General features: G+C 44.0%; 1 protein-coding gene across 1 annotated transcript in view; it reads left to right on the top strand.

The window, feature by feature from the left end:
• ADARB1 (adenosine deaminase RNA specific B1) overlaps nucleotides 1-17,666 on the top strand; it is a 39,670-nt gene extending 22,004 nt beyond the window's left edge. The window contains exons 7-9 of the mRNA XM_063162563.1: nucleotides 4,290-4,471; nucleotides 9,667-9,845; nucleotides 11,642-17,666. Coding sequence (XP_063018633.1) covers nucleotides 4,290-4,471; nucleotides 9,667-9,845; nucleotides 11,642-11,818 — 538 coding nt within the window. The 3' untranslated portion in view covers nucleotides 11,819-17,666. The remainder of the gene's footprint in view (nucleotides 1-4,289; nucleotides 4,472-9,666; nucleotides 9,846-11,641) is intronic.
• The last annotated feature ends 1,861 nt before the right edge of the window (nucleotides 17,667-19,527 follow it).

The raw sequence follows: 19,527 nt of genomic DNA, 5'->3' as shown, positions 1-19,527 counted from the left end.
TGGGTCACATGTAGTGACTCCCCTGCCCTCTGCTCCTCTCTGCATGAAAATCAGTAACTAAAATGTTTGATATTAACATCAAGTTGTATGACTTACTCCTGTTAGGCCTCCCTCAATTCTGCCTTTTGTCAAAAATAATGTGAATAACAGAATTTCTGTGCCTTTTGCATTTGGAAAGTTCAGAGGAGAATTTTTACCTGGAACATTTTTTTTTAACTGGTTTTATTTTTGGCAAGAGGTGCTACCAGCACACTGTGAAAGGGCTGCTGAGAGTTAAATTTTGCTTACCTTCTCATGTGTCAAGAGCTGTGAAATCAGCTGCATTTCATGAAGAAATCCACAGACATTTAGGAACCCACTGTAGACACCCCTGAGCAGATGGTGGTCCAACATTGCAAGGAGGAGAGGACTCCTCTTGATTTGGTGTCAGTCTCTGCTTTCTCCACCCTCTTTTTTTAGTGCAGTGTGCTTGAGAACAGCAGAAAGGTTGAGGAAGTGCATCCATCCTCCAGACTGTTATATGAACAAGATATACAGCGGTGCTTATAGAATAAGAAAACCAGTGAGTGTGACAAATGTATAAAATTCAGATTTTTCCCACTGAGGTGCTCATGTATAAGGCACTGGGTGAGCACAGTACACAGAGTAAATAAATTCCTCTGTGTAAATGGACAGGAGTTGAACACAGTCCATGTGCATTGATCTGCAAAGGTGTTGGGATGTACTGGTTTGAAGGAGCATTTCCCAACACTGTCCTTCTACTCCAACAGTGAAAGAATCACAGTTAGCTGTACCCCAGCTCAGATCAGGGCACCTCTGTTTAAATGTTAGCAGTTGGAATGTATATCTTGTGGCTATTTATACCCATCAAAGAGTTTGCACTTTAAACGTCAATACTTTAAGGTAAAGTTTTTGGAGGTTGTCAGAGAAAATTCTTGTAGTAACTTAAAACCAGAACACTCAGAACATGTTAAATACTGTCATAAGACAATTTTTTTTTTGCTTACCTTAGACAAGCAGCATTGCAGGTGTTTCCAGTGAGAAGGTGTTCATTGGGAGAGTTTCCCTGGGTGTTCTTTCCCATCTGTAACTCTGCTTTACGTGCCTTACTTGAGGCATTTCAGTATCTATGGATGTGATGCAGCGTTCCTGTGTTCTGCTCATGCTCATTCTTTAGCACCCAGGTTTGGGTTTGTAAGCTTTAGGTCACTTCACTTAACTCTTCTCTGATCCTATTTTTAATGTGAACAAAAAAAAAATTCAATTGTTTAAATGCTCCACTGGAAAGACAACACTGACTTGAAGTTTTCTGCAGTGCATTTTTCTGCTCTGCACTGCATGGTTTGTAGTGAAATACAGCATTTGGCCCCTTAATTCCAAAAGAAATGTTGCTTTCAGTAAAGGTTAATGCTATTTTGGCTGCAGTTGTTGGTGTGAGTTCTGACAGTCTGTGTTTGTAAGCTGGAGGATGAGGCAGTTTTACCACTTCTGGAGGTGATGCCTGTGGCCTTTTGAAAACTGATGTGTGGTGGTGGTTCCTTCTCAGTTTATATTCATAAAAGTTGCTAGAGTGTACATGCTGATGGAAGTGAGATATTACTGTTTGACAGAAGTACAGGATAAAAAAGGAACAAGAAGAAAGAAGGAAAGGCCTGCAAGGGAGACTTTCACTCTGCTGTGATCTGCAGAACACAACCATGAATCTACCAGGGAGAGGCTGAGGGATCTGGGGGAGCTCAGCCTGAAGGAAAGGAGTCTCAGGGGTGGTTTTCTTGCTCTCCACACCTCCCTGGTGGGAGGGCAGAGTTAGCTGAGGGTTGGTCTCAAGGGACAGGACCAGAGGAAATGGCCTCAAGCTGTGCCAGGTGAGGCTCAGGTTGGATATTGGGGAAAAGTTTGGCCAGGCACTGGAACGGGGTGCCCAGGGAAGTGCTGGAGTGTCCCTGGAAGTGTCCAGAAGGTGTGTGGCAACTGGGAACAGAGGTGAACAGGATGGTGCTGGACAGGGTTAGTGCTTGGACTTGATGATTTTAGAGGCCTTGTCCAGCCTTAGTGATTATGGGATTCTTTTGGGTTTCATGTTTGTCTCTGCACTATAACCAGTTCCTGATACAACAATACATTTCTGTAGAGAAGCAGGTGTTCCTCTATTAAAACATGAAATTTAAAGCTAGTTTTTTAAACCTGACCACCACCCAACCCTGCCTACTGAATTTGAAGAGATTTGGTTGGTGAGTGGTTCCTGCAGTGCTTGCACAGCCCCCTGCTCTGAGCCCAGCACGAGTGTGTGCTGGGGGCCAGAGGGGATTCAGCACAGCCCAGAAAAACAGTTCATACAGTTCATATATAACATCAGTTCATGCAGTCCTCTCTGCAGAGCCTTGCTCAGCTCTCTTCACTCCCCGTCCTCCTCTAACCAGAACTTGACAAGACAAATGTCAGCTTTCATTTTCTGCACCACAGAAGGTCACCAGCTGTGGGAGGAAGCAGCAAAACACAGGCTCTGGAAATACTGAAGTCAGACGTAAGGAAAAGGGTCTGGCTGAGGGATTATTTATAAGGGCTTGCCAGAGGAGGGCTTTGGCCTATTTTAAAATGTCTATCATCACTTGAGCACTGATCATGTAATGTAAAATGGGATGTGCCTTGTCTTTGCAATGCTCAGTCTTGAATTCGCTTTCCACATGTTTTTTCCATAGTATTACCTGTGTCTGTAGCAGTCAGAAAGGTATATTGGTCCTAGGAAGCAATAATTTTCACTTGATGTCTTTAATCTGACACTTGGTTGTTGATTGTGTTCTCAGTCTTCTAAAAAATATGCCTTTATTTTGTGTAAAATGCACTTCATATATTAGCACAGTATTTTTATTCACTTATTAAGGCCAGGTTTTTAATGATGGGTGAGTAAATTAATGAATATTGCCTCCATTTTCATCATCACTAAAGATATGCAAAGAAATCGTTTCTTTGGATTATAATCTTTGTTTTACCATATTTATATTTTTTAAAAAGAAGCACGTTGCAAGTCCTGAAGTGTAGTTCATTTATTGCAGTAGTGAAACAGTTGTGGTGTGGAGTTCTTAGCCTAAAAGGATGCTGAAATGTATCCTGCCCAGCACAAGCTGCAGGAAACACTGTTAGCAGCATCAGAATTCCCTGTTTCCATAGGAGAACCTTGCAGCCTGGTATAGCATGGGCTTTTTAATAAGGACAACCATTCTGTGCTCCTGTGTTTTATCCAAGCACCAAAGGAAACTTTTCCTGCTGCTTGTGTCTGGCTTTTGCAGTTGTACTCCAGCTCCAGGTTGGACAGGGCTTGGAGGAACCTGAGATAGTGGAAGGTGTCCCTGCCCATGGCAGTGTTTAAACTAGATTATGTTTAAGGTCCCTTCCAAGCCAGACCATTCTGAGATTCCAAGACTGAGTTATGCTATTTTCATTGTGCCTCAGTATTCCTCAGAGCAAGGCAGTGAAAATACTCTGCAGGACATGTTGAGGTTTTCAAGAGTATTTTGTGTGACAGTTACAGAGACACTGAGAGTCAAAACTTTGTCAAATGAGCACAATTTAAAAAAAAAAAAAATCACAAGCAGGATTTTGCTCCTAGGCATTCTGTATCCCTGCCACCAGACCTGATCCAGTGTAAATCCCAGTGCTCAGACAGGGATTTATGTTTGGAATCTGTGGAGTATCTAAAGGGAGCAAGGACTGTATGCATTCTTTGTGTGTTTTCAGTTTTCATATTCAATTTTGTCCCTGCCCATGGCTATGGCAAGCCAGTGCTCATGCCCAACACCCTCAAGCAGGGTGTTGCCATTGGGCCAGGGTTTGAAGGACAGGCTTTTCCTTGTGGTGGTGAGGTATGGAGGTATTGCAGAGAATCCTTGTTGTGCTCTGGGAAGGATGCTCTTCTCCCTGCCAGGTGTCTTCTGCCAGTATCAGCTGCTGTTTCTGGTGGAGAATATCACCATTGAATGATCCTGTCCATCTCTGGCATTAGAGTGCTGGAAAATGCATCACCAGGCATGTTAGCAGGGGTACAAGTTACAGAGTGCTCCTGTTTTAGGTCATTTTACTCAGGATTACACTGAGTGTCCCCTAAGCTGATCTCTGGAATTCTGGCAGGTGTCACAGCTTATCTACCATGGTCATGTGCTGGTCAGGAGGAAGGGTTGAAAGTCTGGTCCATTGTGATTAACTGCTGTTATGTCTGGCAGATGTTACTTGTTTCATTAAAAAGAAAGTGTTTTTTTGTTTTTTGTTTTGTTTTGTTTTTCCCTCCCTCTTAGGTGGAACGTATTGGGTATTCAAGGAGCCTTACTTAGCCTCTTTGTGGAGCCAATTTACTTCTCTAGCATCATCTTGGGGAGTTTATATCATGGGGATCATCTATCCAGAGCCGTTTACCAGAGGATAGCAGAGATAGAAGATCTACCACCTCTTTATACACTCAACAGACCTTTACTTAGTGGCAAGTATCTAATGGAGAAGGCCGTGCCGGTAACTAAGTCTGTTCCAGTAGCTTTGTGATTTTGTAGTTCTCAAAACCTTGCAAACTGTGTGCTGTGAGTAAACTGCTTGCTGCTTGCAATAGAGAAGCTGTGGTCAAAATAGAATACAGACACCCAGTTAGAAATACCATAGCAAGGACCTTTAAAAGTTGGGAAGAGCTGGGGGATGAAACTTGGGGTGAGTTTTCACACCATGCCTGTCTGGAGCATGCCCAGGGAGATGTGAGGAGAGTTGAGGGCTTAGGGAAATTTCCTCCCACCTGTGGAATAGTGTGTTAGCACTCACTGTCACTTCTCCTGCACTGCACATTTTTGTTGAGTGGTCCCTTCATCTCTCTGTATGCCAGCGTGTTTCACAATTCAGAATGGACAGAGATAACACCTCACCTGTTTTAAATTCTAAAATGGCTTGTTACAGTAATGCTCTGAAAGCTTTAAAACTGAAATCTCATCCTCCCTCTCACTCACTGTGTTTATTGCTTTGTTCTGTAGAGGTTAGCTTTTGGCATGTGTTTATTTTCCAGGGAAGAAAAAGCAGCTCATAATTCTAAAGCATATTTAAAGTTTGACATGAATTTTTAAAAAAGATTTAGGGAGGGAGTGGGGAAAAAAGCATTGTGAACAATGAGGATTTCTTTAGGTAAGAAAGATAATTTTTGGTAAGGGTTCTCTGAACTAGGATGTATAAAAATGTTAAATAATGTATTTGTCCTTATATTAGCAAGTAAGTAACAGTTGCAACACTGTACCAAATATCTACGAGCTTTATGGGCATAGTAGCTGGTGTATGGACTGTTTCTGCCTGATTTTGGGGAATTTTTATCAGTCCTTCAAGACAGCAGGTTTGTGGCAGGGTGAGAAGCATTTTTGTTATCCTTTTCACAGCATGTAACAGTACCTTGTCGTTTTGAAAATCATCTTTCTGCAATGGTGCTATCATCTATTTCCCATGAAAGAGAACCATCTGTTTAAACAGTTGAGCCAGGACTTGCTGTGCAGCAGAGAGAGTCTGGAAATGTTCTCAGCTGTGGAGTTTTCACAAAAATACACATCTCAAAAATGTACAGCAAGGTTCTTTAAGAGCTTGGGCAGAGAACTATGGTGATGAATTTTCTTTTACTGGTTCAGTCTTGAAAGCTGATTTTGTGACCTCTGCTGTTGGATTCAGCTGGGGCATTTGTGTGGCTGCCCACGTGCTCTTGGTTTCACATATTTTTCAGTGTATTTTTACCTAGAAGAAGCATGGCAGAACTACCTGTCTCCAGTTGTACCTGTCTCTCTTTCTTGTATCACACACACACCCCTCTGAGATTTATTTGCACCAGGGGGATGAACTAGAACAGAAATACCTGTGTTGCCCCACTGTCCTGCCTGTTTAGCTGAGAGAGCACTGTAAAAACAGGTTTTCTTCCTCTAATAAAGCAAATTTTATATCTGCTGGGGCACCTGCAGTAAGTCAAACTTATTTTGAGATACTGTTTGTACTGCTAAAAACTGTCTTCTTATAATCTTTGTTTCTTTATAAGAGACTTTTATGTGGCCCTTTTGGCAGCAGATTGAATCCTAGAATCATTAAGGTTGTAAAAGACCCCAAGACCATTGAATGCAACCATGAGCCCAGAAATGCCCTGTCCATCACTAACACATCCCCATGTATTCAATTCCAGTGGGGAACACACATACCAGAGCAGATGTTTTTCAGCTGAGGGATGCAGGAAATCTGTCTGTTCATAGAAAACTCCCTCCTGTGCTGACTCTTGGAAGCCTTGGTTTCAGGATTCAGCTTTTGAGGGCAGTTGAGCTCTCCCTGAGAGGCGGCTTGAAGAGAAGACAGGTTTGAATCTTGTAAATTTGTAGAATAATCTGAAAAAAAATTGATTTCTCAGTCAGAGTGAGGGTTCTTGGATAAATCAGCCAATATCAAGTTGCCCATCTGCAGGGTGACCTGCACAAACTCTTTTTGAGGGGGAGCCACTGTGGGAGGTGGGCTTGCAGGAGTTCACCTGGGCTGAAGCCCGAGTCAGGTTTGAGAGATCTTTGTGTTTACAAATCCTTAACACATCTTTCAGTTGTTCATTCCTGGTTCCATTTTTTTTTAAAAACGCTTTCAACTTTTTGCCATCCACAGCCCCCTTGAGTAAGGAAAGGTTTGTGCAAGGAATTTCCTTTCTGCTAATTTCCTCAATTAGATGTTCCTCACTGCTCTGTGAGATCCAGGCCATAAGCAGTGATCATGACACTCAGTTTTCTATGCCTCTCAGATATTCCTTCCTACATAAATCCTGTTTTTTGCAAGCTGAAGTGTCCTAGTCTCCTTTGTTGTTCCTTGCACAGAGACCCTTTCACATAAAGGATCATTTTGCAGCCCCATTTTTGTGCTAGTGAGACCAGGGCAGTAGCTGAAATTCAGGGTAAAGCAGCAGTACTAGTCCATGTAGTGGCATAAATTCTGTTCACTTCCCTGATCCTTCACTGATAATTCCTGACCTTCACTTTGATTACTGTTGGTGACTGACCTGACCTTGTGGTAGAGCTGAATATTAGAAACTAAAATCTCATTCCTGAATGCCAATAGAGAGCTCCAAGTCCAGCACTCCTTGTGCAAGATTGCTTTGGGTTTTTTCTTAATATGTGTTGCTTTATATTTATCTGTCAAGAATTTAATCTCTGTTTTTATTGCCTAGACACCCAGTATGGCAGGTTTTTTCTGCTACTTTTTGCTATTGCTCCTCTTATTGCTGTTTGAAAATAATTTAGTATCATTAATGATCCTACCTCAGTTTTCTTCCCCCCCACACATCCCAGGTCTGCCCTGAGCTGGAGGTTCTCCAGCTGTGTCCACTCTTGCCAAAGAGGTCATCTTTATCCAAGTGTTAGTGAATTTGTTTTTAAGGTAGACAAAAATAAATCCTCCAGCAGAACTTCGGGTGATTTTTTATTTGCCTGTTCCCTTGGTACCTTATCCTCCTGTTCACATTGGTGTTTTTCAGCTTCCTGTGTCATTTTTCATGAAGCTTGTTTTAGCTCTCTCCTCAAAGAACTGTCAAACTTTATTATTTATATAAGCAGTGGCACCAAGAGCTGTGACCTTTGCTTTTGTTTATTATATCCCTTTGTAATAATACTCAACAATAAGTTCTGAGCAAGGTTCTCTAAATAGCTTTAGTTCTATGAGTTTTGAAAGAAGAGTAAAATATTTGATTTTCTATCCTAAATTTCTGTTTCTAATCTAAGCATATTGTGCTGTATTCATGTCTAGATTTTCATGAGGAAGATAGGACCCACCTAAAGGTTTATCAAATGCTTTGATTTTGAGATGACCTTTATTCCCTGCCCTTGCTACTTGTGATCCACCATCACAATGACATCTCTCCAGGGTTCTTGCATGCAAATAAGCAGCTGAATGGGTTGTTATTAATTAAATCTATTTGAAATTCTAAATCTGGGTTGGTTTTGGTGGTTTTTAAAAACATTTAATTAATTCATCAAAAACCAAGGAATAGAATCATATAATTGCAGTGGAAATGTAGTGCATGCTGGATGTTCAGCTTTCTCATCTTTATTTGATTTGTTTGTGGGACTGGTTGTGATATCACAAAGCGTTTTGGAGTACTTGATAACCTCTGTCTGATCCCTGTACTTGTTTAATAGTGTATGGAATGAAAGAAAAGGTAGTAGCATAGATGTCATTTAAGAAAAAAAAGACAAAAAAATTGTCATGTGGCATCAATTTCTTAGCACTTTTGCCTCAGTACTTTTGGTGAAACCAACTTTTGTACCAATTCTCAATTTTTTCAGCCTATATTTTAAGAAAATGGGGAATAGTAGGTTATTTTCTGTTATTATTTAGTTAATTATTTCTCATCAGTCGTAGTGACAAGATTGATCCAAACCAGGGCTAAAAATACAACAGCTTCAGTAGTTTATATTTCAAAGGGTTTCTTTGTTTATTAAATGAGGAATTGATGATAGAGAGCAAACTGCATTTTGCTGGGTCATTCTGACCTTGCCCACTCTCAGTGCTGGGCCAGAGGTGCCATGAGACTGAGCCAGGTGAGCCAGTCCTGCTCCCAGGTGCCCAGCTTTATTGGGTTGTGTTCCAGATATCAGCCAGAAATGCATCCTGCTGTGTTGCTCATGTTCAGTTTCCACAAATTCTTTAGATTTTATTAAGTGTAGCACCTGGTCTAACAGTGAAATAAGTTCTCAGTGGGAGATGCCTTAAAGTAAAAGTGGGATTTATATTTACTAGAAAGAACAAATTGCCCTGGTGCTTTGTTGTCTCCTGGTGAGGTGACTGAGACATCCTAAACAGAGTTTTGCCACCCCTGCAGTGTCTGAGGAGTTACACATGCATGGCAGCAGCTACTGTGACCTTCATTTTGTATAGTCCATCTTTGGGGTGTTGTGAGGAATAAATCCTGCCCTGGGCAGGCAGCCAGACTCGATTTGCACTTGGGTTGGATTGTGGTGGCTTTGCTTCTCCATCTCTGCAGGTAGAGCCATAGTTGGAAGATGTTAACCTAATTTAACACCTGAGCAAAGTGATTTGAGTCCTGTTTGGAATGCTGTGATTCCCTGTCTCTGGGCTCAGTGTGCAGCACTGGCCTGTGGAGTGGGGAGACAGCTGGAACACAGTGGATTTGTGCTGGAAGACCCAAATGTCTGCCAGCTCTAGCTTTGTGGAGGGTGCTGAGCATGGGGCTCGCTTTCAGTGGAATCACAGGATGGTTTGTGTTGGAAGGGACTGTAAAGCACATCTCATTCCACCCCCTGCCATGGGCAGGGACACCTTCCACTATTCCAGGTTGCTCCAAGCCCCATCCAACCTGGCCATGAACATTTCCAGGGTTCATAGTCATTTGGAAGTGAGGTGAACCCCATGAACTCCTGCCACAGAGCTCTCCATGACCTCCCCTGCCAAGGAGGCTGCTTCTTCCAGCAGTGCACACTTGCCCTGCTGGGAGGGACAGAACTAGAGACCACTTTAGCCAGAATGAGAGTGAGATGTCACTCTGTGAGTGGCTGAGAAATCTGCAGGAGAAAACCCTCAAAATAAAAGATCTGCTTCTAAGTTTGTTTGCCCTCCCAAACCCAAAACCAAAAGCCAAGCATTTGTACTTATTATCATCATTAAACACCACTTTTCTTTCAGGTATCAGCAACGCAGAGGCCCGCCAGCCAGGGAAAGCCCCCAACTTCAGTGTGAACTGGACAGTGGGTGACTCGGGCCTGGAGGTCATTAATGCCACCACGGGCAAGGACGAGATGGGGCGCGCGTCGCGCCTCTGCAAGCACGCCTTCTACAGCCGCTGGATGCGCATCCACGCCAAGGTACGGCCCCGGGGCACCCTGACACTGCCCAGGGCTGAGGGGAGCACCTCCGTGGGCTTTGGGCACTCAGAAATCTGCTGTGCTTTTGGCTTCCTCAGCCTGTTACAAGCTGAGCCTCCTGCTGGAGCCACACAATCACTAAGGCTGGGAAAGACCCTTAAGATGGTCAAGTCCAGCCGTCAACGCAGCGCCACCACCATGTTCGTGTTCAACCATGCCCTCTAACACCACATCCACATGTTGTTGGAACATTTCCAGGGATGATGACCCCACTGCTTCCCTGGGCAGCCTGTTCCAATGTGTTACAAGCCTTTCAGTGAATTTTTTTCCCCTAATATCTAATGAAATCCCTAATGAATTCCCTAATATCTCAGCCTGTTTTAAGCTGAGCCTTGTGTTTTCTCTAATATCTAATGAGTTCCCTAATATCTAATTCCCTAATATCTAATGAATTCCCTAGTATCTCTGTTTTAAGCTGAGCCACAGAATCACTAAGGCTGGAAAAGACCCTTAAGATGGTCAAGTCCAGCCATCAACGCAGCACCACCACCATGTTCATGTTAAACCGTGTCTTCTGGCACCACATCCCCAGGGATGGTGAGCCCACTGCTTCCCTGGGCAACCTCTTCCAATGCTTTACAACCCTTTCAGTGGATTTTTTTTCCCTAACACCTAGTGAAATCCCTAATATCTATTTCTCTAATATCTAATTCCCTAATATCTAAAGGATTCCCTAATATCTCAGCCTGTTTTAAGCTGAGTCTTGTGTTTTCCCCAATATCTAATGAATTCCCCAATATCTAATGAATTCCCTGGTATCTCAGCTTGTTTTAAGCTGAGCCACAGAATCATTAAGGCTGGAAAAGACCCCTAAGATGGTCAAGTCCAGCCATCAATGCAGCAGCACCACCATGTTCATGTTCAAACATGTCCTCTAGCACCACATGCACATCAAATGTTGTTGGAACACTTACAGGGATGGTGAACCCACTGCTTCCTTGGGCAGCCTGTTGCAATGCTTTACAACCCTTTCAGTGAAGTTTTTTTTCCTGAATATCTAATTCTCTAATGAGTTCCCTAATACCTCAGCGTGTTTTAAGCTGAGCCTCGTGTTTTCCCTTCTATCTAATGAATTCCCTTCTATCTAATGCATTCCCCAATATCTAATGAATTCCCTGCTATCTCAGCTTGTTTAAAGCTGAGCCACAGAATCATTAAGGCTGGAAAAGACCCTTTAGATTGTCCAGCCATCAACGCAGCCCCACCACCATGTTGACATTAAACCATGTCCTCTAGCACCACATCCCCAGGGATGATGACCCCACTGCTTCCCTGGGCAGCCTGTTCCAATGCTTTACAACCCTTCCAGTGAATTTTTTTTCCCTAGTATCTAATCTAAACGTTCCCTAGTACAACTTAAGGCCAGATAGCTGCTGCCTCATGCAGTAATGGAGAAGAGCAGTGTATTAACTTACTTTTTAATGTGATGCTGTCTGGTCCAAAACGCCATATTCCTTGGTTTATAGCTGAGTAAGCAAAGGATGCTGTTTTCTTTGAGCTTGCATTTGCATTTTAATTTATTTGGAAGGATAATCCCATTTTCACTGCTGAACTTTCACTCTTTACTCTCAGGAAGAAAACTTCCAGTAATTATGCCTGTGGCGTTTTGGCCTCAAGGTTTTGTTTGATGGATCTTTACCTTGTTTTAATATTAGCTGTTTAAATACTCACTCTGGTGCTGTTTGGCCTAATGGGGTCTTGTCTCTCTCCTTGTCTTGTTGTCTCTGACCCCACAGCTTTCCTCCAGCTTGCGCTCCAAGATCCTCAAGCCCAACCTGTACCACGACACCAAGCAAGGAGCCACGGAGTACCAAACTGCTAAAGAGTGTTTGTTTAAAGCATTCCTGAAGGCAGGACTGGGAGCCTGGGTGGAGAAGCCCATAGAACAGGATCAGTTTTCCCTCACAGTCTGACACACAAACTGCACATCACTGGCGAAGGGGAGTTGTTCTGGAGATTCCTGGTGTCCAGCGTTGCTTTCTGGCATCTCCACAGCCGTCGAAACATCTTTCTGCTCTTTGGAGTTGGGTTTCTTTGGGTTTTTTTTTGAAACTTCACAGTAGCTGTTTCTGTTTTGCCTAAGTATTGAAACTCAATGATGATGCAACACATAATTGTATATTTTGTTATAGGAAAGTAATTTCTGGTGTATTTCTAGAAATACTTTTACTGTAGAAAACTTGCAGTAAGGCTGTCCTTACTGTATACAATGACTCATTTTTTCTGGGTTAAAATAATTTCTTTTTTAATTCAATGTCATCAAGTGCATGAGGAAATTAATAGTTTCTCTAGGTTTTACACCACACTTTTAGGAAGTAGCTTACTTTTTAAAAAAGAAAATAGGTGACAAAGCTGATTCTACTCCTCTGTTAACTTGTTTTTCAACTGCAGATATTTTTAGTACATAGACCACAGAGGCGGAATGGAGTCTGGACAGCTAGTTTTTTTTCCCAATTCCTTGCTCTTTAAAACCAGCTGCTGAAAATTTCATGTCTTTGATGTATGTATTTATTAGTCTGTGAGCCAGTTTTTAACATGCAGCTTTTAATTCTGTTTTTAAAAATACATTTACCTCCCATTTATACCCATTGTGAAGTCTTCATTTTTTTTACCATTGTAAACTGGAAACACCAAAATAATTATTTGTAAGTTAAGAAGTTTAGTCTATCACATGCAGAAGCCTGTTTAGAAGTAGATGATTTGTGTATCCCAGGAACTCATCTGAATACAATCTTAACTGTAACAGCAATGTAACAGCTTTAAAAAAATCTGCTCATTTTAAGGGCACCAAGCCTGAGTTGCCAAAACCAGTGACTACTTGTTGGGTATTAATTGCTCTCCTCTAGAAACTCTTGTAACAGAGAAACCAATTCTTAAAACTTATTTCCTGTGAGTTATATCTGCTTTCAGCCAAATTGTTGTGTCTGAGATTCCCTTTTGCCTTTGGGCTTTACGTGTGTGATGGGCATCATGAAGCTAATTAGGTAAGTTGCTCTCAAATCTGTGTCCATCTGTTCTGACTGTTCCTTTAACAAGTGTTTTTCCTGGAGGTGTGGACACTTGTGCTTTATGTAAAAATATAAGATGGAAGCAAGATACTGAGGTTTGATGAACTGCTGTGTAGGAGAAGCACCTCAGCCCCAGCACCCCTGGGGTCAGCAGGTCCTTGGGGTGCTGAAGACTTTGGCCAGAAGTGGGTTTACACCAGTCATGAATCCTAAGGCATTTCTGCTTGAGTAGGAGCCTGTTCTCAGCTTTAAAGACCTGAAAATCACTTGTGCATGAGTTGGAGTCTCTGGGTTCATGTCCTGGGAGGAAGACACTGAGGTGCAGACAGTGCATTGGGGTGGTGCTGTGGAAGACAGCAAGCATTCCTCTGGGAAGACAAGAGAGGCTGTGACCCAGGGCTCCCTCAGGGAATTGATGCTTCTGGAGGTTATTGCCTTTTCCAGATGCTGGGGAGGATGCTGCAATGGAAGAGCTGGATTAATTCACCTTGGTGGTGGCTTCAGTCACTTCATTCAGCTTCTCATTAAAGCTGAGAGCACTCCCGTGGCCTCTGCAGGCCAGCAGGGCTCTTGGAGTCATCATCCAACCCAGGTGCAGACCGACCTCTTCCAAAACCCTTCAGCTTCTCATTAAAGCTGAGAGCACTCCCGTGGCCCCTGCAGGCCAGCAGGGCTCTTGGAGTCATCATCCAACCCAGGTGCAGACTGACCTCTTCCAAAACACAAAGGAATTCAGTTACATGTGGTCAGATTCTGCAAGCTCTGGGGCACCAGTCTTGGGATTGACCTTGTCTTGGTCACGCTGCAGAAGTTCTGTTTGGGGCTGTAACTGGGTGTGTGAACATGTTTCTTTTTCTGAGGAAAAGGTGGTCAAGCTGTGTGTGTTTCCTTGGAGTCATTGCTGCTCTCAGGTGAAATACACATTTTTAAGGGACTCATTCAAAAGTTGGCATCTCGCTGATTTTTTTCGAGGACTAGGAAAGTAGTAGCTCAAACTAATTTTTTTAATTAAGTCAGAAATATGAACAAAATATTTAAATAGTATTATAGACCTAGATTTTTAGCTGTTGGAATGAACTATTAACATTAAACTATAATGGAAATATATTCCATGACAGAATCTTTTGACAAAGGAGTTGTGCCAGGTTATTTGTGAGGAAAAATTCTCTCGTTGGTAATTCTGGGATTTTTAAAAAGAAGCTGTCCAGGGTAGTCTGCAATCCATGTCTGTCTTGTGGGAGTCAATAAAAACTGCTTGGCTTCCTTCAATCCCTTGTTCCTTCTTGTGCAGCTCACAGTGGAAGGAAGTAGGGAGAGCTCCCTGGAAATCAGTGTCACTGAGCAAGGAAGGGATGGCCATGTAGGTAATCTCAAGTGATTGTAAAAAAGATCAGACACCTCAGCCTCTGGCAGCTGCCAGCTTTTGTAGGAAACCAGCTTTTGGAGACTGAGGGCTCTGGAAAACCTGGGCTGGGTAGGTGGGAGCTGGCCTGCACAGGGAGGCTGTACTGCTGCTCTGGGACATGCTTCTATTTCTTTATTTTTATTTTCCCCTTATATTTGATTGAATATTTATATAATTATTTTGATTGAATATTTGCATAATTGAGTATTTGTCTCAGGATCTTCAAAGGACTTAGAGTAACAACTTTAATGTTGATGAATACTTGAAATTGAATTTAAGGTGTTTTTTTCTCCAGATGGCAGTCTGGCTTGTAGTAAAGTTTTATAGGTTAGGTAAATAGATAATTTTAAATATAGATGTTTAAAAGAAAATATGTATATATGTATATGTTCTGCAGGATCATTTTAAGAAAATCTGGGCCTAAAGGTTAACACTTGAAATCTTGCTTATGGCTGTGTACTCAGGACTGGTAATAACTGTAGATTATTTACTGATTGTGTGAGTGTTGTTGTGTAGGAGCTTGTTAGCAATGGGGGTGTCCAGCTGACTCTGCCCCTGGAGCACCTGGTGATGGGAACAGGGACTCTGCTGCCTTAGGGATGTACAGCAGAGGGGTTTCTGTACAGCTGGCAATTCCCATTTTCTCCTTGTCTTGGAGAAATCTCCTCATGGCTGGTCACTGCACAGGAAGCTCTGGAACGGAAGGGTTTTGTGTGCAGTTCCTCTAAATGTAAGAGAGCTAGCAGCTGAAAGGCTCAGGGTCAGGGACCTGGGGTTGCTTTTCATCAGTCCAGCTCTGGAGATGGGCTGGGAGAGCTGCAATGTCTGTGCAGGCACAGTTTGGGTGATGGGGAGTGGGGCTGGCCCAGCCTCATCCTTAATGGGCTACAGCTGTGCAGGACAGGTGAATGCTGTTGAAGGGAACGAGCCATGGAGTGCCCAGGGGCACTGACCAACCACCAAAGGGAACAGAGGGCACACAGGTGCAGGGCATCAACAGGAGGGGATAAAAGGCTGGGCTGAAGGACAAGGAGGGCAGATGCTTGCAGCCTGCTGAGGTGTCCTGGTGTTACTGTGTGTGGGCAGTGCCTGAAGCCTTCAGAAGAGGTGAGGAGTTACTCTGAAGCTTTCTGATTTTGTGTGGTGATACTCTGTGTGTGGTGGCTGTCTCACTGTGACATTGCTGTGGCATATGCTGAGACAGGGCTGTTCACCAAAAGACAATCCCTGGGGAGGCCTTAGAGCACCTTCCAGTGCCTAGAGGGGCTCCAGGAGAGCTGGAGAGCACCTGGAGTGCCAGGGTAATAGGTATGGCTATAAACTAATGGAGGTTAGATTTTTGACTGGATGTTGGGAAGAATTTTTTCCCTGTGAGGGTGGGGAGGCTCTAGCACAGGGTGCCCAGAGAAGCTGCCCATCCCTGGAAGTGTTCAAGGTCAGATTGGATGGGGCTTGGAGCAGCCTGGGACAGTGAGACATGTCTATCCATGGCAGGGGGCTGGAACTGGATGAGCTGTAAGGTTCTTGCAAACCATTCCATGATTTTGTCATGCCCAGGAGTGCATGTAGCCAAGGAAAACCCCACAACTCACTGTGCTCTCACTGCAAGTGTGCTCAAGTGAAAGCTGTTGGTTCTGAGTGTTTGGGAGCATGAGGCAGAGCCTGTGTCAGAGAGTAGTGCTGCCTTTGGAAACCAAGCTCTGGTTTTAGAAGAATTTCTAGCTAGGAATTGAGAATGTGTTCTAAGAACTGCTTAGTCATGGTCACCACATAATTAAAATGTTGAGTTTTTTAGATATCAGTTTATAAAAATAGTTTTATGTCCATTCCTTAAATTATTGTTTGGAAGGCTCATGCTTGCAGAGAAGCTGCACTTTGAATTCTTTCTAATTTCATAATCATTAACTGTCCACTGTGAAAATTATCCCAAAGTTTACTGAAAAGGAAGGAGAGCTGCAATTCAGGTAGAGAGTCAGAACCAAAATCTATCATGTTATTTAAAACCTAAAACTCCACAGAAAAAAATGTATAAAATATAACTTCTGTCTCAGAATCACTGCCTGGGTTTTGTTGGGTTTTTTTGTCCATTTTAAAATTTGTTTTCTAATACAAAGTGTTTTCAGTTGAGCTTCACTGTTTCCACCTGGGCTTTGTGTGCTCCTGTTGGCAGAGGAGGTTGTGTTTATCCTGGGGCTGGAGCTAGCAGAGGCACAGAGCTTTTTGTGTGTCCATCTGAGGCTTTTGGGGCTCATTGGGCCTGCTGCTCTTCCTTTGTGCAAACAGCTGGAGGATTTGCAGCAATTTTGGGTTGATCCCTGTGGGAGAAGTTGTGTGGGTCTCTGGGCAGGCAGGCTTGGTGTTTGGAGCTGCAGGATGGGGGGTTCATCCCTAGGCAGGTGTTTGTCCCTAAAATGGGATGAACTCTGGCAGTTTTCCCTCCTCAGTGCATCCACTGGCATTGTGTGCTCGAGCCCATACAGGGCTTCCCATAAAACTGCTTTTCCTGGCAATAATGCAAACCAATCATCAGGGGCTGCAGGAACTGAGCTGGGGCTGGAGTCCTGGAGCTGGCAGGGCTGTGGGGCCCAGGGAGGGCACACATTCCTTTTTGGATCATGTCCATGTACTGTGTTTTTCTGCACCTTTCAGCCAAAGGCCTGTCCCACTACCTGCTAATGAATGGGCAGTTAATTGCACCCACAGCATTTGTGTTTGCAGCCATGAGTTTTGTGGGTAGCTGTGCTTTGTTTTCTTCAGTCATTCCAGAAGAGAGGAATTGAGAGCTGTGTTTGCAGCCAGCCTCAGCAGACAGAGCAGTTTAAGTAATACCTGTTCTCTGGAGGGGAAGCTCCACAGTTGGTGTCACTGCCGTGTTTTTATGTTTGTAATATCTTCATCGCTATCATACCAGTATCATTTCTGTTGCAGTTTGGCTGAGATGTCCTCAACAGGTTTAAGATGCAATGTGTGTGTGTGTGTGAATATGTATTTATACATCCCTGTGTATAATATTGCTGTATATTATTTGCATTGAGCAGTTACTCTTCCCTGTGTGACAGTGCAAACACATCAGCTTTACCTGCCTGGTGTAAGATTATTAAAGAACACTTTCAGATACTGTCCTTGACACTTTCTCCATTCATGACCCCAAATTTGAAGAGGAGACCTTGTTATACCTCTGGTTTGTCACTTTCCTTCCAGCATTTCTGTCCTCCTCCCAGTGTCACTGCTGAAGCACAACCCCTTGGTCGATTATTTTAAGCAATGACTGTTTTGCATACTACCTTGCTTTGTTTAAGTAATGTTTGTACAGAGATTTCAAAATATAAAGAGCTATATAATTGCTAAGTTTCATTATTATTTTTTTTATGTCAGTGTTGCTAGTGACAGCAGAACAATGAGTGAAATGTCACAAAATACTGGGCATGTCCTAAAGATGGTGGTTTTGGTTATGTCCTGAAGAGCTGCTAAGAGCATGGGAGAGGGGAGGGCAAGTGACAGGTCTGTGACTCCAGTGGGGACACATGGCCTGTGGCAGGGTCTGAGAAGGGCTGTGCCACCTCTGGTGTGTTTTAAAACTGGCATTTTGCACCCAAATCCCAAGTGGGATCCCCAAACCTGTAGGTGCTCACCAGGGTTATCACCCCAGCACGTGTCTGCCATTGGGTTTGGGTCCTGAGCCGGTGAGCCCTGTGGGTGCCAGCACTGCCACTGCCCAAGGAAGGGACACAGCTTGGGACACTGCTCCCCAGTGCTGGGACAGCAGGAGCCCAAACACCTGATGGTCACCTTCAGCAGCACCTGTCCCAGCAGAGCAGGAAGGTCTGCTCCAAACATGCTACCCTTGGATGCCTCTGGAGAATCCTGCTCTCGGTTATCAGTCAGGAATGCCAGCTCAGATCCAGGGCTGCAGCACTGCCTGAGGAGGGGCAGGGAGCCATGGACACATGGCCCCTCTGGATCTGTCACCCTGGAAGCAGGGGCACCAACTTACCTTGCATAGAAGAAATAGAGATTAAGAGTCAGATCCAAGAGGGTTCTGCTCCAGAACTGCTCCACAGCTGCTTGTGGGACTATCATGGGTAATAGCCTTCAGACTGATATTTGCTGACCCATCATCTGGTTTATCAGATCAGTTCCTGATTGGAAGGAGGGGTAAGATGGGAGATCGCTGCATGGGTGATGCACCTGTTTAGCAAAGACCCCTTGTAAGCTCCTGTGATCCTTGTGGGTCCTTTCAACTTGGAATATTCTGTGATTCTGTGACCTTTCCCAGGAACAACAGCAAGGAATGTCCTAAAGGAAGCTCCATCAATGTGAAAGTGGTTTCTGGCTTGATGGGTCTAGGCTGGACTTGATGACTTCAGAGGCCTTTTTCAACCTGACTGCACGTGTGGTGCTGACACTGAGCACTTGCACAGCCACAGTTTGGAGGATGCTGGATAAGGGGCACCACATGGAGAGGCAGCAGTGCCAAGAGCATCTCCTGGCTGAGGCACGTTCCCCCAGGCTGTGGCACAGCCAGGTGACAAAGCCCACCAGGGTGAATTGCCCCAGGCTCAGCTGTTGGTGCTTGGTACAGGGCAGTGATCTCCAGGGAGGGTGCAGGAGCTCTTCCCCTGCAGGTCAAGTTGTGTTTATTCTGTTTTGCTTGGAAATCTGTTACCTGTAGCAGGTGGGAAGATTATGGGAGAGCTGAGCGGTGAATTATTGGAAGCACTATTGGAAGCCTGTGGTTTCCAAGGTAAGTTTTAATGGAGTTTTTTGTCACTCTCATGGAAAAACTGGGCTCTGAATTTCAGTTCAAGGCTTTGCAAATGGCCAGAATCCCTGCAGTTTGCCCTGCCACAGTGGTAACAACACAGAGGTGGGACCTGCTGGTGCTGCTGCTGATTGAGCTCTTCCCACTGAGAGATCAGGCCCGACACGAGCACTTCAGCTGCTGAAAATGCCAATTATCTCCCTCCAGAGCCTGTGCTGAAGTGGGGTCTGCAAACCAGGAGATGTGCATGTCAGGCCAAGTGCAGAATTCCTGAGGACACGGCCTGTGCCTGGAGTGATGGCCCAGCTGATGCTCACTCTGAGCTGTTCAAACCAAGGTCTGGAACAGCAGCAAACACAGAGCTCCTTCAGATGGCACACAGCAAGGACTGTGTGCTTTTGGAAAACAAACCACTGGAGTCCCAGCCACGAGAGGCCAACATTTGAA

This window comes from Melospiza melodia, chromosome 8, assembly GCF_035770615.1.
Source record: "Melospiza melodia melodia isolate bMelMel2 chromosome 8, bMelMel2.pri, whole genome shotgun sequence".
Lineage (NCBI taxonomy): Eukaryota > Metazoa > Chordata > Aves > Passeriformes > Passerellidae > Melospiza > Melospiza melodia.
The sequence above is the reverse complement of the archived record's forward strand: the minus strand, read 5'-3'. Positions and strand labels throughout refer to the sequence as shown.